The following is a 13805-nucleotide window of genomic DNA, read 5'->3' as shown; positions in this document are numbered from 1 at the left end:
AGGGGGTGAGGGGGTGAGGCAGAGGAAAAGGGAGAGGGAGGGAGAGGGAGGGAGAGGTGGAGGGAGAGGGAGAGCGAGAGGGAGAGAGAGAAGAGAGAGCGAGCGAGAGCGAGACAGAGAGAGAGAGAGAGAGAGAGAGAGAGAGAGACGGGGGCAGGGAGGGAGGGAGGCGCCTGGCAAAGGAGCTGAGGGAGACGCCGCCGAGCAGAGTCTGCAGCCTGCCCGCGCGCCCCGTCGCCAGCTGCACCGCCGCAAAGACCAGGCCGGCCGGGAGGAGCAGTGCGAGCAGTAGCCGGCCGAGCAGGGAGGCTGTGACCGCGCCTTCGGCTGCGCCGGGAGGCGCGTCCGTGGCGACGAAGAGGGGCAGGGGCGCCCACGGCGGCGGGTGCGGCCGCGGCGGCGGCGGCGACGGGCTCGGCGGTGGCGGCCTGCCCGGAGGATCCGGCGGCGGCGGCGGCGGCGACGGGCGTGGCGAGGGCGGCGGCGGCGGCGGCGGAGGCGGAGGCGACGGGTAGCGGCAGGGTAGGAAGCGGTCGCGCGGGTCGATCGCGACGCGGGGCGGCCTCTGCCCCTCTCGTAGGCGCGAGCCGGCCACGCAGAAGCGGCAGCGCTGGATGCCAGCCGCGGCGCAGCCGAGGCCAAAGGTGGGGTCCTCGGTGCTGGTGCAGCGATCGTCGGCGTAGCAGAGCAGGATCGGGTCGCCGCAGCTTGGGCCGGGATCAGCGTTGCAGTTGAGGGCCGGGGTCGGCGCCGCCAGCGTCAACTCCAAGGCGGCGAGCATTTTGACTGAGAGGCGCCGCGCGATAAGAAGCACCTCCCCCCGCCGCCGCGTCTGGTGCAGGTGGACGGCCTCTTACAGCGCGCGCAGCAGGGGGCCAAGTCGCCGCCGCGCCGCCGCGCCCCGCTCGACCCGCAGGCGCCCCCACAGGCAGCAAACGAGCTCGAGCGGAGGCTGCTCTCCGCCGCTGCTGCCGGTGCCGGTGCCGGTGACAGCGGCGCCCGCACCGAGGAGCAGCAGCCCGAGCCGAGTGGCCCCGAGCCGACGCCGAGCAGCAGCGTGGGCGTCGGCGAGCCGGGAACGGTATCGTCGACCTCGGAGTGCCACGTCGCGCGAGCACCAGACACACCGGCAGGAGAGAAGTGAGTTACGAATACGTTAGTGTTGATGGGCAGAGCCGGAAGAAATCCAGGACATCCAGAGGGAACGAGGCGCAAACCAAAGCCACTCTCTTGGAGCACTTGGAGTGCATAGACTCGATCGAGAGACCCCAGATTGGCATCCATGTGCCTCTCTGGACAGGGTGGCCCGCCACAACGACCCCTGGAATTGCGACTCGCCCCTTTCCTCCCGCTGTGATTCTGTGTGAGCTCTGTGTCTTGACTTGCCAACAATATACCTAAAACTTGGAGTGCAGCAGTGCAGTCGGCAACTCACGCACACGGCACGCGGCAAAAAAAAAGCTTGATTTGTACTTGCGTTCGCCGGAGAGGTGGAGCTCCATTGTCAGCCAGTCGGCTGGAGAGCAATCGAGAGCAAGCGGCTTGAAGGCAAGAAATCCCGCGGAATCCAGCAAAAAAAATGAACACGAAACCTCCGTGAAGGCTCAAGAACCTCGCGCTTCATGAGTGGGGATGACGTATTCGTGGAGCTGTTCACACTTCGCGCTGTGAAAAGAGCTTGGCCGCCCGCGCGGTGTTGCTGCTGGCGGCCCGCTCGCTACGAGCCCTCCTCTGTCTCGCGCATGTTACATGGACGGTGTCGGATGCACAGGTGTGGTGCTGCTTCCACAAGCCGGCCTTCACACAGGAAGCGTCTCGGATCAATGGCCGCGCTCTCGACGGCTCCACTCCGGACGCTTAGGCAGCTACCGAGAGCTTCCTTCCAGCAGCGCAAGGCGCGAGGCACAGTGCCTCACAGCTGGCACTGGCCGCACACGTAGGACTTTAGTGCGGCGGCCTGCTTAATGGTCATGCCGACGCAAGCCGGGTGGAACCAGTCGTCGCACCCGTCGCACGCGATCATGACGGAGCCCACATCCGAGCGGCCGTGCCGGCAATTGTCGACGCAATGCCTATAGCGAACGATCGTGTGGTTGGACCAGACGTGATCATGGAACTCGCGTCGCCACCCGAAAAGACAACTGCTTGGCGGCCGCAGCCTCCGCACCGTCGGACGGACGCGAAAGGCGCGTGAGCGGGACGAGGTGGTGCCCCGTCATGCCCACGAAGGTGAAGCAACCGTCGCGAATGGCCCAGCAGGACGGGCGCCTCGACGAGCCCCCGGCAGTGCAAGCGGCGTGGTCGGCACGCACCTGCACTTTGTTGTACTCGCCACCTTGGCGTACTCGCAGCACGAGCGCCTCGCCCGGCTTGTCGCACTCGGGGCAGATGTAGCGTGCGGTAGCCGGATCCGACTGCGTCGGCTTGCGCGCAGCCCGCGGCTCGCGCCCGGCCGCCAGCCGGTCCGCCTCGGACATCCGCGCCTTGCGCGGCTCGCGCCCGGCCGCCAGCCGGTCCGCCTCGGACATCGGCGCCTTGCGCGGCTCGCGCCCGGCCGCCAGCCGGTCCGCCTCGGACATCCGCGCCTTGCGCGGCTCGCGCCCGGCCGCCAGCCGGTCCGCCTCGGACATCGGCGCCTTGCGCGGCTCGCGCCCGGCCGCCAGCCGGTCCGCCTCGGACATCGGCGCCTTGCGCGGCTCGCGCCCGGCCGCCAGCCGGTCCGCCTCGGTCATCCTCGGCTCGCGCCCGGCCGCCAGCCGGTCCGCCTCGGACATCGGCGCCTTGCGCGGCTCGCGCCCGGCCGCCAGCCGGTCCGCCTCGGACATCCTCCCCTGCGCGACGGTTGGGTGCTTCCGTCCCCACCGCGCCGCCTCGTCAAGCAGCAGCGGGCCGAGCGAGCGGAGAGCGAAGAGCGTCGCGGTGTCGGGCGGAGTGACGTCGGGCGTGTAGAGGAGGCCCGACAGCTGCGAGGCCGAGATGTACGTCAGCTCGCCCGCTTGCACGAGGAGCGACTCCTCCGCCTCGGCTGGGTCCCAGCCGTCTGGGGCGACGACGACAGGCCAGCAGAAGTACGTCGTTGAGAGCATCTCGGCCTGTGCGACAATGCGAGACGTGACTAATCACGTTGATTGGGCTTGAGGCTCGGGATGGCGAGCGCCGTCTCGGCCGAGAGGACGAGCTCGCAAACGGCGCCAGAGCGCTGGAGCGCGCTGACGAGCGAGAGCAGCTCGTACGGCCCGACGTCCTCGGGCACGACTAGCACGTCGGTGCGGGCGAGGCCGAGGCGGCGGAGGTGCGGCTCCAGCGAGCCGACGATCACCTACTATTCGGAGAGACGTGTCGAGACGTGTCTCGGAAGTGTCTCGGAAGTGTCTCGGAAGTGTCTCGGAATCGCACCTGCGAGCCGTAAGGCAGCGACTTGCGCAGATGCGCCGCCCGCCGCTCGTCGAGCTGATGTGGGCACCAGACCGTGAGCGACCTCCCGTCGAGCGCGGCGGTGGCCTCGGCCGCGCTGCGCTCAAAGCGCGCGCGCACATGCCCGCCCCTGCCGCCAAAGATGGGCGAGAAGGAGCCGAAAGCGAGGAACTGGTGGGCTAGCTTGAGCATCTCCTGCTTCTCGCCCTTGGCCGCGCTCGACTCGAGCTGCGCGAGGAACGTCGGCGCCTTCTTCTTGGCCGCGGTGGTGGCCGCGAGGGCTGGGTTCAGCGGCGCCGCGAGGAGGTGGAGCAGCAGGCGCGTGCCGTCGAGCGCGCCGAGGCCGAGAGCCATGCCGACGGCGGCGGCGGCGGCGTCGGCGTACTCCTTGATGTGCGCGACCGAGATGACGCCGCTCTTGTCGAACACGCGCTTCAGCAGCCAGCCGACGTGGCCGAGGTTGCCGACGATGAGCTGCTCGCAGCCGAGGTTCATGAGCGGCGCGTCGCCCGGCTTGGCGGCGTCGAGGTGGAGCACGCCGGTCGTGCCAGCCTTGTCCTGCGACGGGGCGAGGCGCGGAGTGAGCGCATGGAGAGGGCCGGCGCGGGTCTTGGGATCAGCCCATGGGCGACGCGTGTCGGGTGGGAGATGGCAGGGTGGGGTGTGCGCGCACCGTCCGCCCCTGCTTGGAGAAGGGCACAAGCAGCCCCATGCCCCGCAGGGAGAGGCCGCGGTTGCGCAGCTCGCTCGCGATCAGGCGGTTGAGGTACGGCTTGGTGATGCTGTCGTACCGCTCGAGGTCGCAATCGCGGCAGAGCGGGAGGAAGGTTTCACCCGTGCATGTCATCACCTGCGCGCAGACCTTGCGCTGGTTCCACGCGGAGAGCACGACCGCCTGCCTCGGCGCAGCGGTGGAGAGCGTCTCGAGCAGGCCGGTGACCAGCGCGGCGAAGCAGCCAACCGACGAATTGACGCGCGTGCCCGCCGCCGGCTCGCCGACGGCCGGCAACAGAATCGAGAGCGCCTCGAAGCTGCCGAGCTTACGCACCTTGTCCAGGTAGAGGCCCACGCCCGACGAGAAGATGCTGCCGGAGAGGCCGTCGGCGAGGGAGGCGAGCACCGATGCGCACTCCAGTGGGTCCTGCCGGTCGCCTTCCCCGCACGCGCAGCGGCCGACGAAGCTAACGGAAAGGACGCCGAGCTCGGGGTCGCAGTCCGTCGGCGTAAACAGGACGATGGAGTGGTGGTGATCCGAGGCGTCGCCACCCTCGGCGAGCTGCAGCAGGCCGCCCGGCTGGTTGGGCGAGTGCATGTCGAGGAGCTGCTCGACGGAGAAGCGGCCTCCCGCGACCACCTTCTCCAGATGCTTGTCGGAGATTTGGAGGTAGCCCTCATCGCGAAGGAGTACGAGCGTCGAGCGCACGTCGCCGCCTGCCGACGGCGGCGGCGGCGGAGGAGAAGGCGCCGTCGGCAGAGGCGCCACAGATATGGCGCCAGTCGCAGCCGGCGGCGTGAAGCTCGCGGTGAGGTTGAGCGGCCGCAAAGCCCGTTGCGGGCTTGGGGATGCGGCCTTGCTCAGCGATGGCTGCTCAGGCGTCTGCTGCTGCTCGTTCTCCGACGCCGGCGCCCCCGCCAGCGACGAGCAGCACTCGTGCGGACAGCTCTTGAGCTTCTTGCGCCTGTGTTTGGAAGCCGGCGAGCAAGAGCCGGCCATCTCGTCGAACATGGGATTCGGCATGAGATTGACACTGCGAGTCGGAATGAGCCAACGTGGCAGTCCAGCCTGCTGTGGACTGTGCCAAAACAGCCAAATTCTTTTTATTTGAAGAGAGAAAAAGGATTAGGGGAGAACAAACTGAAGAAGAATTCTTACGACACAAGCCTCTCTCACAGCACACTGGCACGACAAGGGCGCGGACTGGCGCGGACTGGCACACACACCGGCTCACGAATTCTACGAGCCAAGCACCTCTCACAGCAGACTGGCACGAACTAGCACCACAAAAGGCACGCGATAAGAATTTTACGAAAAAACTCCCTCGCACACGATAAGAATTCTTAGATCTATGAAATCTCGTTTGCTGCTCACAGCTAGAGACGGCCTCTGCGGCAAAAGGCCAACGCTGTACCTGTGCGGTCCGAGCGAGCGGCAGAGCGTCCGCAAGGATGGAGTAAGCTAACGCGGTGTCCGACTTTGGTTGTGGCCTTTTTTTTGCTAGTTAGGTGGATTGATTCGAAGGCCGATCGTGCTATCCGCCCCTCGGTGCGGCGCTGAGTGCGCCAGCGCCGGCGGAAAAGTGCTCTTTCTCCGCCGTTCCGGCGCACCGCGGCGCCACCGCGCCGCCTGGGAGGACTCGCAGGGGCTCTGCTCCCTGGCGAGTAGAGACCACGCCTGCTATTCACAGCACAAGCCCTCGCCGGGGGCTCGAGCATGCGCTCCTTTTTCCAGACGGATCCCCTTTTTGTTTTTCTCCGCTCGAGAGCGTGAAAAAAGAAAACACGACGCATCGGCGTGATCGCGCGTGCATGTATCGCGCGTGCATGTACACAAACGGTATATGCCCGGCGAGGACGCCCACAGCTCGGGCCGCTCCATCCCAGCACTGCGCCCCGCCAGTTTCAAAACGCGGCGACTCTTCGTCCGCTCTCTCTGCGCAGACGATCTGGAAGAGTTCTCTCGAAACCGCGCGAGGCCTGAAGTAGCGCAATACCAAAGCTGGGGCGTGGAGTACACTCTTCAGGATGCGCAGCGCCTCCTGGACGCGCAGCTTTTAACGGCCTATGGCCAATGCGGCAGCTGGCACCAGCTGGCTATCGTGCGCTGCGAGGATGGACAACTCCTTGGGGATCTGGCCGTGCACTTCTGCGACTTTGAAGACGACTCGCAAGCGGAGGTTGGCTTCACATTGATGGCTGAGCATCGGCGGCAGGGTTACGGTCAGGAAGCCCTTGCTGGGCTTCTTCGCCACCTATTCTTGGACCGCGGCATGCGGCGAGTCACTGCCACGACAGATGAACGCAATGAGCGTGCTGTCACACTGCTGCGGGCAGTTGGGATGCGCCAGGAGGCTCTACTGAGAGAATCCTCATTTTGGAAGGGGGAGCTTTGCAGCGAGTACCTCTTTGCGATGCTTGCATCAGAGTTCAGGCTGGCAGCTCGTGATGACGTGATTTAGATGCGCCAGTGTTTGCGAGGAAGCAGGAGCTGGAGGACGAGGCGAGGATCGAGTGGCCTCGCTCGAGTGCGCGCGGAGCGGACTTAGCGGCCAGGCGCAGGAGGCGGAGCAGAAGCGGCTGGCGCGCTGGATGCTTTGCAGGACGCCCGCCACGGCGACGCCCGTGTGAGTGTGTGACGCCCGTCTCGGCGAACTGAGAACGCGGTGAGGCGCATTGCGGAGGCGGTGTTCAGGGGCGCTGGAGAGGGAGGTGGAGGAGAAGCAGCAGATTTTTTCTTTTAGCGACCAGGTTTTTTTTAGCGCCTTCATTTTTCCACTTAGCACTCTTACGCACTATTCTTTTTTTGCATTTTGGATTGCTCAACACTGCGCTGCGCGCCACAGGCGTGTGTACCTGTGTTTCTAGCATGTTTTACTTTTAGTGCCAGGGTGCGCCGCGCCAGTCCCCGTGCCAGTGTTGTGCGAGGGAGTTTGTTCAAAAATTCTTTTGCAATCGCACCGACGCGACCAACAAAACAAGCCTCGCCACTCTCTCGACTACAACGGCTTTGAGAGAGAGAGTCAGCCAATCGCACGGCCCTCTCAGGCAAGCAGATCGCGCAAGCGCTGTCCTTGCCCCTGCACGCCCGCCACCTGTGGGTGAGCCTGCATCGCCGCCGCAGCCGCCTCGATCGCGCCCGCGGCTGCTGCGCGCTGCCTGCGTGCGAGCCCTGCGGCGTCGGTGCCGGAGCACACGTTGCGCAGCGCCCGGCAGCCTTGCTCTTGCACGCCCGCCTCCTGCGGGTGAGCCTGCAGCGCCGCCACGATCGCCTCGATCGCGCCCGCGTCTGCCACGCGCTGCTTACGTGCGAGCGCCGCGGCGTCGTCGCCGGAGCACACGTTGGCCAACGCGCAGCAGCCTTGCTTCTGCAAGCCCGCCACCTGCGGGTGAGCCTGCATCGCCGCCACAATCGCGTCGATCGCGCCCGCCTCCGCCGCAAGTTGCTCGTTCTGATCCTCCATGCACAGATTAGCCAAACGCATGCACGCCGCAGCAGCAACGCGGCTGACCGACACATGCGCCCGCAGCACCGCCGTCGCCGCCGCCACGTCCATCGCCTGTACCGCCGCATTGCTCGGCGGCGCGCCATCGGGCGCGGCGCCCACGCGCTGCCGCACCCACCGCCCTCCCTCCTCGCCGCCCTCGCCAGCCTCGAGCGCCGCCACGCGCGACCGCAGCCGCTCATTCTCCGCCCGCAGTTCCGCCACCTCGGTCTGCAGCGCGCCACCTGGGCTTGCACCGGCGCCAACTGGGCCTGCACCCGCTCGTTCTCCGCCCGCAGTTCCGCCACCAGCGGCGCCATCATGCGCTGGCACACCGCGAAGGGGCACGTCGCCTCGTGCGCCGCCTTGTCTGCCAGCAGCCCCGACCACGCGCAGCCAGCCTCCGCCGCGGCACACGCGCGCGGCCGCTGCGGGCAGCCTTGCTCGTGGGCGGCGACATCGCCGCGCGTCGTCGCCAGCCCGCAGTGCGAACACGCCGCCGGCAGCGCCGCGATCCGCTCCTCGTGGCTTCGGCATCGAATTGCCTGGCCCAGTGGTCCGAGAGCCATGCGGCACTCGGGGCAGCGGCGCGGGGCTCGCAGGTTGGAGTCGCAGGAGGCGCAGAAGACGTGGCCCTCCCGGCACTGGTGCTGCGGCCCGTCCGTCGCCTCCAGGCAAACGGGGCACTCGAGGCGCTGGGCGGCCATTTTGCCGTTTTTTCTTTTGCAAACTCGTGGGTTATTATTAAAGATCTTTGTAGCCTGGCGTTTGTGCCCCGTTTGTGCCGCGTCCCGTGCCCCCGAGTTCATTTCATAATAAAATTAAAGATGCCCTGCAGGCATATTCAAGATGCGTTGCGTTTTCCCTATTGAAAGTCGCGACAAATGTCCCTCGTCCAGCCTGCAGCATGGCGAGGCGCGAGAGCGCAACGCGGTCGCGGTGGCGCACCGAGAGGGGCCGCCTGGCCACCGCTGCCACGGCGCCGCACGGACTTCACCCACTTTCGCGACTGTGGCCATCCAACAGTCTGCCGGCGCGGCGGGCGCATTCGAATGCGCCGGCCGCGCCGGCAGACTGCCAGTGCTTGCTATCCCGGGCGCACGTCAGCCGCGAGGACAGCGCTGCATCGCCGCCACAGCAACGCCTCCCCCGCATGGCCGCCGCCAGCAATGCCGCCGCCAGCCGCCGCATCCAGCCGCCGCCGCCAGCTGCCGCCAGCACTGCAGCGACAGCTCTCTGCTGCCCAGGCGCCGCCGCGGCCATGAGTGTCACCGCCACGTCCCACGAGTGCCACCGCCGTCAGCGTCGCCATGGCCACTGCCGCCGCCAGGGGGGCGAGAGAGGGGCTCCATATGTGTGTATGAGGTGTGTGTCTGGAGGCTGTCGCTTCCTAAACAGGAAACGCAGGTATTTCGAATAGCAAACGCGCTTATAGTTGCAGGGCATCTTTTAAATGAACTCGGGTTTTCGTGTTTTAGGTATGTTGTTGCCGTCGTCCCTGGGCCGCGCCTCGGAAATTCTTTGTATGTAAAATGAACTCGGGGGCACGGGACGCGGCACAAACGGGGCACAAACGCCAGGCTACAAAGACGGGGAGGCACGTAGTGACGCAGGGGAGTCTAGGCGACGGCGGCGTCCTCCGACGCCGCGGCACGGAAATTCTTTCTCTTGTTACAAAGTCGGGCAACACAGATCAACACACACACAGCTGTCATCGCCGTCGCATCGAGAGCAGACACCGCAAAAGGGCCACGCTGTCACCGCTGTCGCCTACCGCCAGATGCCTCTAACCAAGCAGCCTCACCCACACGACGACGAATCAACATCGCTAATAGCTGTCCGCCGGCCGCACCTCGGCGGTGCGCCTGAGACTCTCGTGCAGACGGCCCTGCGACCGCGAGCTGGGATGTTGGTCGGGCTGCTGCTTTTCCAGAGTTGCTCCTCATTCATCCTCACCTCGTACTCGGGCCTGCTCCAACGCCACCCCGTCATCGTCAGCTTCTTGACTATGCTCGTGGGAGCAGGCGGCAATGCTGGAAACCAGGCCGCGGTGCTTGTGATCCGAGGCCTCGCGCTGGGAGAGATCCACGTGGGGTCGGAGGGCGCCTACCTCCTGACGGAGATGCGGCTCGCGGCGCAGATCGCGCTGGTGCTCACCTGCTGCGGGTGCGCGAGGGTGCTGCTCTTTGGGTGTGCGCTCTGCTGTGTGTGAGAGCAGAGGCACCACTCCGAGGCGGAGAGTAAGAGAGGCGCCCGCGCTGTAGGTACCCTCTGTACGACGCGCTCGCCATCGCCGCCTCGCTCGCAGCCATCGTCGCCGTCTCAATCGTGCTCGGTGCCCTGCTGCCACTGCTGCTGCACAGAGCCTCGATCGATCCGGCCCACGCGGGCGCGACTATCCAGGTGAGCACACACACCACAACACGCACTCACACTCCGCCACACACCGCCCACCCACGCGCACTGGGCCTTGCACTTTTGATGCGGGGGGCTCCTGTCGTCTAGACGTGGTAGACGTGGAGTCGCGAGGGTCGCCCCCCCTTTCCCCACCACCGTGTGTGTGTGGAGAAGTTTACCTTACCTCACCTTACCTATCCAGGTGATCATGGACCTGTTTGGCGTCGGCATCACGTGCCTGGTGTGCTCGGCGTTGCTGCCCGAGCCGGCCTGAATGAGACCGCTGCGTCGCCCATGATCTTTGTGCGTGTGGGGGCGTCTCCCCTAGAGCGGTCGAGACGGCGTGAGAGTACAGTACGTGACAGTACGTGTGTGGGTTCGCAAACACACTTATGTGTGTCCGGAGATGTGGGTGTCGCGCTCCGGCGGCGTCGCGGGGAGGTTTACATTTTGAATTACTACAAGCTACAACATCAAATAGTTGAGAGATCCTGGAGACTCTGTCGAGTGTCGTGCCGTAAAGCTAAAGGAAGGAGAGGTATACAGAGCTCTCAGAGAGAGGCCGCTCTCAGAGGGGTCAGTCTGTGCTCAGGACAGAGCACAGAGCACAGCACCATATTATTGAAGTTCATCGCTCGCCGCGGCCTCGTCCGCGACGCCCGTCAAGGGGAGGGCCCATTCGGCGAGCGAGAGCTGAGGAGCATCGAATCTCGTGTAGGCGAAGGCGGTGGCGAACGGCGACACCACCTCGTAGCTAGCGGCCGTCCCGTCGAGCGCCCCCTCGGCCATGGCAGTGGTGACAAACCGCCCCTCCCGCGGGTACACGTCGCGCTTTCCCTGCCGCGGGTGGTCCAATGCGAAAGACTGCCCAATCACCCCGTGGGGCAGGTCGCGAGCGGGCGCGCCGTCGGCCGCGCTGAGCGCGAGGTCGAGCCGATGCCTACAGAGGGATGCCGAGGACGCGTCGCGGGGGCGTCCCAACCGGCCGCGCACGGAGCGCGAGGGTCGAGTGCGTTGGGCCCGAGACGCGGTCGAAGACGTGGGCTCCGGTCACCCGCAGCGTCCAGCCGCGCACGCGGAACAGCGCGCTCGACCAGATCATGCGGATCGAGAGGTCCTCGCACGCCCTCTTGCCCCCAAGGCCAACTCTGAAGTAGTGTCCGCCGCACGTGCCGTTGATGACGCGCCACCCAGTGTTGAAGTCGTCCAGCTCGGACGCCCAGTAGCTCGCCCTCGCAGCCTTGCGCTTGGCGCCTCCAACCCGCGCCACCAGGTGCACCTCGGTAATGAAGGTACCCTCTACCCTCAGCCGGCCGCGGTGCAGCCTGAACGAGGCGTCTTCGGTCCGCACGTTGACGGCCAGCCCCGGTGCGGAGAAGAAAGCATACAGCCTCCCATCCCCGCCCCGGAAGTCTGCGCGGCCGCCGCGCGCAAAGTGGAGATGCGGATCGCCCTTGCTGCCGCCGCCGACGTCGATGGCTGGCGCGCCGACGACGGTCAGGCCAATGGTGCTCGACGCCGCCTGACCGATTTGCGGGGGGGCTGAGGAGGATAGGGGGTTCCGTGGTTTGGAGCCGCTTTCGTCTCACTGCGGAGGTGCGCGCCTCCGATGAGGCAAAGGCGGTCTCGGCGGCGGCAGAGACGGCGTCATGGTTCGCACTCGTGGTCGTGAGCTCAATTGCGATGGTGGAGGTAGCCTGCAGCCGGCGCCGGCGCCGGCGCTGGCTCGACGAGCAGCTTGCAGTGCTCCTGTTCAGAGGCACACTTACGCTGCGTGCCGCCCTCTCCGCAATCGCGTCGGTGAGCTCCTCGCTGCACAACTCGAGCACCTTGAGGGTGATGGAGACGGTCTGGATCAGTGCCGACTCAGGGTAGTCGGGCACGGCTGGAGGGTAGGGCGGCGACGGCGTCGGCGAGGGTGGCGCCGCAGACCCATTCTGCTCAGACGGTGGCGGTGCTGGGCGCGCGCGGGGGCGGCGGGTGTGCGGGATGTCTGTGGGCCCGAGAGCGATATGCCATGACCCATGTCCGCCTTGCGTTTGTTTCATAACATCGAAGGCTAAGCTCATAAAATAATTGGAGAAAATAATTGAGCACTTGAGCACTGGATAGGGTCGATTCCGCATGGTACGGGACCCCTCGATCGTCTCGCCCTCTCTCGGCTCTCGCTGGTGTGTTCATTTGGGGGGGGGGGGGGGGATAACAAACACCACCTTCCGCCCACCCCAGCCAACCGATCAGTAGTCATCGGCCTGCCAGGAAGGACCCTCACCGAGACGCGAGCCGAACCTACAGGATTGCGGCGTTTTCGGCGGCATGGCGGCCTCCAAGCGAACAGGGGTACAGGGACACTCTGACCGTTGAGGAGGTGCCGAAAGAGGATCTTGGTCGTGTTGGGCCCGCACCGGCAGTCGCCTTGGTCGTCGGTGAAGTCAAGCCTGATGTCAAGCTCGTACAGCCCCGCATCCAGCAGTGGAGTGGTGAAGTCATAAATCCCGTGGGAGCCGAGCCGTGGCACCACCCACGGGTATATTCTGCGAGGCAACGGAGTCTGACTGAGCGGATGAGGTCGACGGATGAGGGAACCACGCCAGTGCTCCCGCACCGTGCCGGGCCATTAAGGATAGCAGTAAAGGACGAAATGGGGCACCGCTCCGGCCCTGCGGGCTCACCGCCGAGCTCAGACAGAACCGACCTCGTGGCAACGCACCGCTGGTCGATGATGGCTCCGTTGACGCTGCCTCCCGCGATGACATCGAGCCGCTGGTCAGGCCACGTGCCCGAGACGCAGGCACCACCGTCCATGCTGCAGAGCTGCAGCGAGTAGGGCATTTTACCCCGAGCCAGCCCCACGCCCCACGGCCCGCGCGCGGTGCCCGCCGCGCTCTCATCATTTTCTTTTTTTAATCATTTTCTTTTTTAAACGCCACACAAGTGTTGTGTGACCGTCATCGCCCGTCCTGCGTCCACCCATACCGCGTTGGTGTCCCAGTCGTTGGTCGGACTGTGTTTCGCCTTCCCATCAATCAATCAACACAAGTCTCGCCGCACTCCCCCTCGCCAGACGTCAACACTGACAGGTTGACGCATGGCGCGTGGTAGTGTGGAATGTTGACTAGAGAGTGTGTCCGCCCGCCCAGTCTCACGCTACTCGGCGAGCAGCACGCAGTAGCACGCCTCGGAGCGCGTCTCGCCGTCGCACGCGCCGAACAGTAGCGTGTCGCCGTCCGCCAGCCGCGCGCCGCCCGCCGCCGCGCCGCCGTGCGAGCCGGTGCGCTGCCGCACGCGGCGGCCGTTGAGGGTGGTGCCGTTGGCCGCGCCGAGGTCGTCCACGAAGAAGGCGCCGTCGGCGTCGCGCCGGAGGCGGCAGTGCTTGCGCGACACCATCGCCGGGAAGGCGACCGAGTCGATCTGCACGTCGGCCGCGGCGCCTACGGGAGACATGTCGCGGACATGTCCGGGACGCGTCCTGGACATGTCGACCCGCCCGTCGGCCGCCGCGCCGCGGCCGACGACGAAGGCCGACCGCGCGCCCCACGCGGCGGCGGGCAGCGTGACGCGCCTACGGGAAGGTCCAGGGACGGTTCAGGGGAGGGCGCCCCCCCCCCCCGAGGGGTAGGGGGGACGCTTGACGCGCGTCGGCAGGTGGACGTGCCCTCTTGTGCGCCCCTCGGGGCAACCCGTCGAAGGGGCGACCTGGTCACCGCCTTCAGGGGTAAAGAGACGCCGTTCACAGCTGCAGGCGTGTGAAGACCCCTCCGAAAGGTCAACCAGGCGCCGCTCGAGCGCCCCAAG

General features: G+C 66.2%; 5 protein-coding genes across 5 annotated transcripts in view; 2 read left to right on the top strand and 3 right to left on the bottom strand.

The window, feature by feature from the left end:
• Positions 1-1912: 1912 nt before the first annotated feature.
• EMIHUDRAFT_107169 (hypothetical protein) lies at positions 1913-5152 on the bottom strand (the record flags this gene model as incomplete). Its single annotated transcript, XM_005758135.1, has 5 exons — positions 1913-2072; positions 2143-3115; positions 3324-3972; positions 4088-4264; positions 4307-5152. 5 exons carry the CDS (start codon positions 5150-5152, stop codon positions 1913-1915), a joined length of 2805 nt encoding a protein of 934 aa, XP_005758192.1.
• Positions 5153-5972: 820 nt separating this feature from the next.
• On the top strand, positions 5973-6590 carry EMIHUDRAFT_68885 (hypothetical protein; the record flags this gene model as incomplete). Its single annotated transcript, XM_005758134.1, has 1 exon — positions 5973-6590. One exon carries the CDS (start codon positions 5973-5975, stop codon positions 6588-6590), a length of 618 nt encoding a protein of 205 aa, XP_005758191.1.
• Positions 6591-7172: 582 nt separating this feature from the next.
• On the bottom strand, positions 7173-8320 carry EMIHUDRAFT_107168 (hypothetical protein; the record flags this gene model as incomplete). Its single annotated transcript, XM_005758133.1, has 2 exons — positions 7173-7844; positions 7892-8320. The coding sequence occupies 2 exons, from the start codon at positions 8318-8320 to the stop codon at positions 7173-7175; spliced, it is 1101 nt and encodes a 366-aa protein (XP_005758190.1).
• Positions 8321-9519: 1199 nt separating this feature from the next.
• On the top strand, positions 9520-10284 carry EMIHUDRAFT_219819 (hypothetical protein; the record flags this gene model as incomplete). The annotated part of the gene is made up of 3 exons (XM_005758132.1): positions 9520-9803; positions 9878-10016; positions 10213-10284. The coding sequence occupies 3 exons, from the start codon at positions 9520-9522 to the stop codon at positions 10282-10284; spliced, it is 495 nt and encodes a 164-aa protein (XP_005758189.1).
• A 2873-nt stretch (positions 10285-13157) lies between these two features.
• The window catches only part of EMIHUDRAFT_219817 (hypothetical protein), a gene marked incomplete at both ends in the record, with an annotated part of 3466 nt that continues 2818 nt past the window's right edge, over positions 13158-13805 (bottom strand). The window contains 2 exons of the mRNA XM_005758131.1: positions 13158-13187; positions 13296-13441. Coding sequence (XP_005758188.1) covers positions 13158-13187; positions 13296-13441 — 176 coding nt within the window. The remainder of the gene's footprint in view (positions 13188-13295; positions 13442-13805) is intronic.

The sequence above is a fragment of the Emiliania huxleyi genome (assembly GCF_000372725.1).
Source record: "Emiliania huxleyi CCMP1516 unplaced genomic scaffold EMIHUscaffold_88, whole genome shotgun sequence".
Classification (NCBI taxonomy): Eukaryota; Haptophyta; order Isochrysidales; family Noelaerhabdaceae; genus Emiliania; species Emiliania huxleyi.
The sequence above is the reverse complement of the archived record's forward strand: the minus strand, read 5'-3'. Positions and strand labels throughout refer to the sequence as shown.